The 2,180-nt window shown below is 59.7% G+C and overlaps 1 protein-coding gene across 1 annotated transcript in view; it reads left to right on the forward strand.

Annotated features, from left to right (window-relative positions):
- Nucleotides 1-1,905, forward strand: part of PTK2B (protein tyrosine kinase 2 beta) — a gene marked incomplete at its 5' end in the record, with an annotated part of 9,075 nt that extends 7,170 nt beyond the window's left edge. Inside the window, 4 exon segments of the mRNA XM_010150674.1 lie at nt 394-440; nt 682-825; nt 1,520-1,600; nt 1,690-1,905. Of these exon segments, the coding sequence (XP_010148976.1) occupies nt 394-440; nt 682-825; nt 1,520-1,600; nt 1,690-1,905 (488 nt within the window).
- Between the last annotated feature and the right edge of the window lie 275 nt (nt 1,906-2,180).

Below are 2,180 nucleotides of genomic sequence, written 5' to 3' on the forward strand. Positions count from 1 at the left end.
GGGTGTCCCCGCCGCGGAACGGGGTGTGGGGCTGCCCGGGCCCCCACCCAGGAGCACCCACTTTGGGTCTGAAAGTGGAGAACCCTATGCCGAGCTGCAAGGAGCCTCGGGGCCATATCCCTCCCTGCTTTGGGATCCCCCATGGAAGAAATCCCAGATTGTGGGGATCTGCTTTGCCTGCCCTAGACGGGACTCTGCCTGTCCTGGGCATGGGGGGGTCCAAGGGGGCTGACCCTGTGGGGAGGTGGCATAGGTGGGGTGGGTCAGGGTGTCCAGCCACAGTGGGACATGCTGCTCCAGGGTGGTGCGGGATGGGGTACGAGTCCCTGGGCACCTCATGTCCGGGGGAGCATCCAGAGTGACTCTTCTTCCTTTTCCTTACTGATGGTGTAGCAGAGTTCACGGGCCCCCCTCAGAAGCCTCCAAGACTTGGGGCACAGGTAAGACCTCTCTGGATGGGTTTACTATTGTCCCGGTCCTCCTCCTCCATCTCCACAGTCTCCTTCCTCCTCCTGCACCTCCATCATCCATTTGCATCTGCAGGATGGGACTTTTTCGACTCCCTCAGGCCCCAGAGGGTGTGGGTGGGAGGTGGATGGCTCTGTCCAGGGCCCCCCATAGGTCTTTCCCGCCTTGCCCGCTCAGTCCATCTGATCCCATTGTGTCCCCGTTCCCCAGCAGTCCATCCACCCAGCCCCCACCGCCAACCTGGACCGCACGGATGACACGGTGTACAGCAACGTCATGGACCTGGTGCGGGCTGTGCTGCAGCTGAAGAACGAGATCAGCCTCCTGCCCCCAGAGGGGTACATCCTTGTGGTGAAGGTAGGGAGGGGGCAACATGAGGGGAAACAGGGGAGGGAGTGGGAAATGAGTCTGCTGAGCGACTCCCACCAAGCATCCTTCTCGGGAAAGTCTTGCACATGTAGGAGAGAACATTTCCAATATTCCCAGCTCCTCCTTTAGATCCTTGGGTCAATGATGGGAGAGTTTCCAACATGTCCTGCTCCTTTGTTGGGTCCTTGGGTCAGTGATGATTTTTCAATATGCCCTGCTGCTCTTGGGTCTTTGGGTCAATGGTGGGGGCATTTCCAGCATGTCCTGCTCCTCCATTGGGTCCTTGGGTCAACGATGTGAGAATTTCCAGCATTTCCTGCTTCTCTGTTGGGTCCTTGGGTCAACAATGGGAGAGTTTCCAACATGCTCTGTCCCTCCACTGGGTCCTGGGGTCAAATGTGGGAGTGTTTCCAGCACTTCCTGCTTCTCCACTGGGTCCTTGGGTCAAAGGTGGAAGCATTTCCAGCATTCCCTGCTCCTCCACTGGGTCCTTGGGTCAACAATGGGAGAGTTTCCAACACGCCCCTCTTCTCCATCGGGTCATTGAGTCAGCGATGTGGGAGCCTCCCACCATGCCCCTCTCCTGAATGGGATCCATGACTCAGCGGCACAGCCTATTCCCATCCACCACATCCCTGCGCCGGTTCCTGGAGCCATCCTAACCCTTCTGCCCTTCCTACAGAATGTGGGCTTGTCCCTACGGAAGCTGATCGGCAGCGTCGACGAGATCCTGCCTGTCCTGCCCGCTGCCTCTCGCACTGAGGTAGGACCGGGGAGAGGGGGGAAAGGGCTCCAGCTTAGGGTCTTGTGCCAGCGACACCCCTGTCTGTAACCCCTGTGTGTCACGGTCAGATCGAGGGGACCCAGAAGCTGCTCAACAAGGACTTGGCCGACCTCATCAACAAGATGCGCCTGGCACAGCAGAACGCCGTCACCTCGCTGAGCGAGGAGTGCAAGCGGCAGATGCTGACGGCTTCCCACACCCTGGCCGTGGATGCCAAGAACCTCCTGGATGCCGTGGACCAAGCCAAGGTCCAGGCCAACCTGGTGAAGCTGTGCTTGGAGTGAGGGCAGGGGCGGAGAGAGGGAAGGAGAAGAGGAGAGGGACCGCTGCGCTCCGGTCGGCAGAGATGGGAGGAGAGCGTTGCGGAGGAGCTGGCTTTTGTGTGTCTCCCGTGGCCTTGCCATCCTGCCCTCCCTGTCCCCCCTCCTCCTGTCTTTAGCATCATCTCATTGGTCTTCTGAAGAAGGGAGGCATCTGGTGACTTGTCCCTGGAAAGGGTTGGGGGGGACCTGGCCATCGCCGAGGGCGACTTGAAGATCCCTCTGGCTCGGTGGCTCCC

The sequence above is a fragment of the Eurypyga helias genome, unplaced genomic scaffold, assembly GCF_000690775.1.
Source record: "Eurypyga helias isolate BGI_N326 unplaced genomic scaffold, ASM69077v1 scaffold21064, whole genome shotgun sequence".
Taxonomy (NCBI): domain Eukaryota; kingdom Metazoa; phylum Chordata; class Aves; order Eurypygiformes; family Eurypygidae; genus Eurypyga; species Eurypyga helias.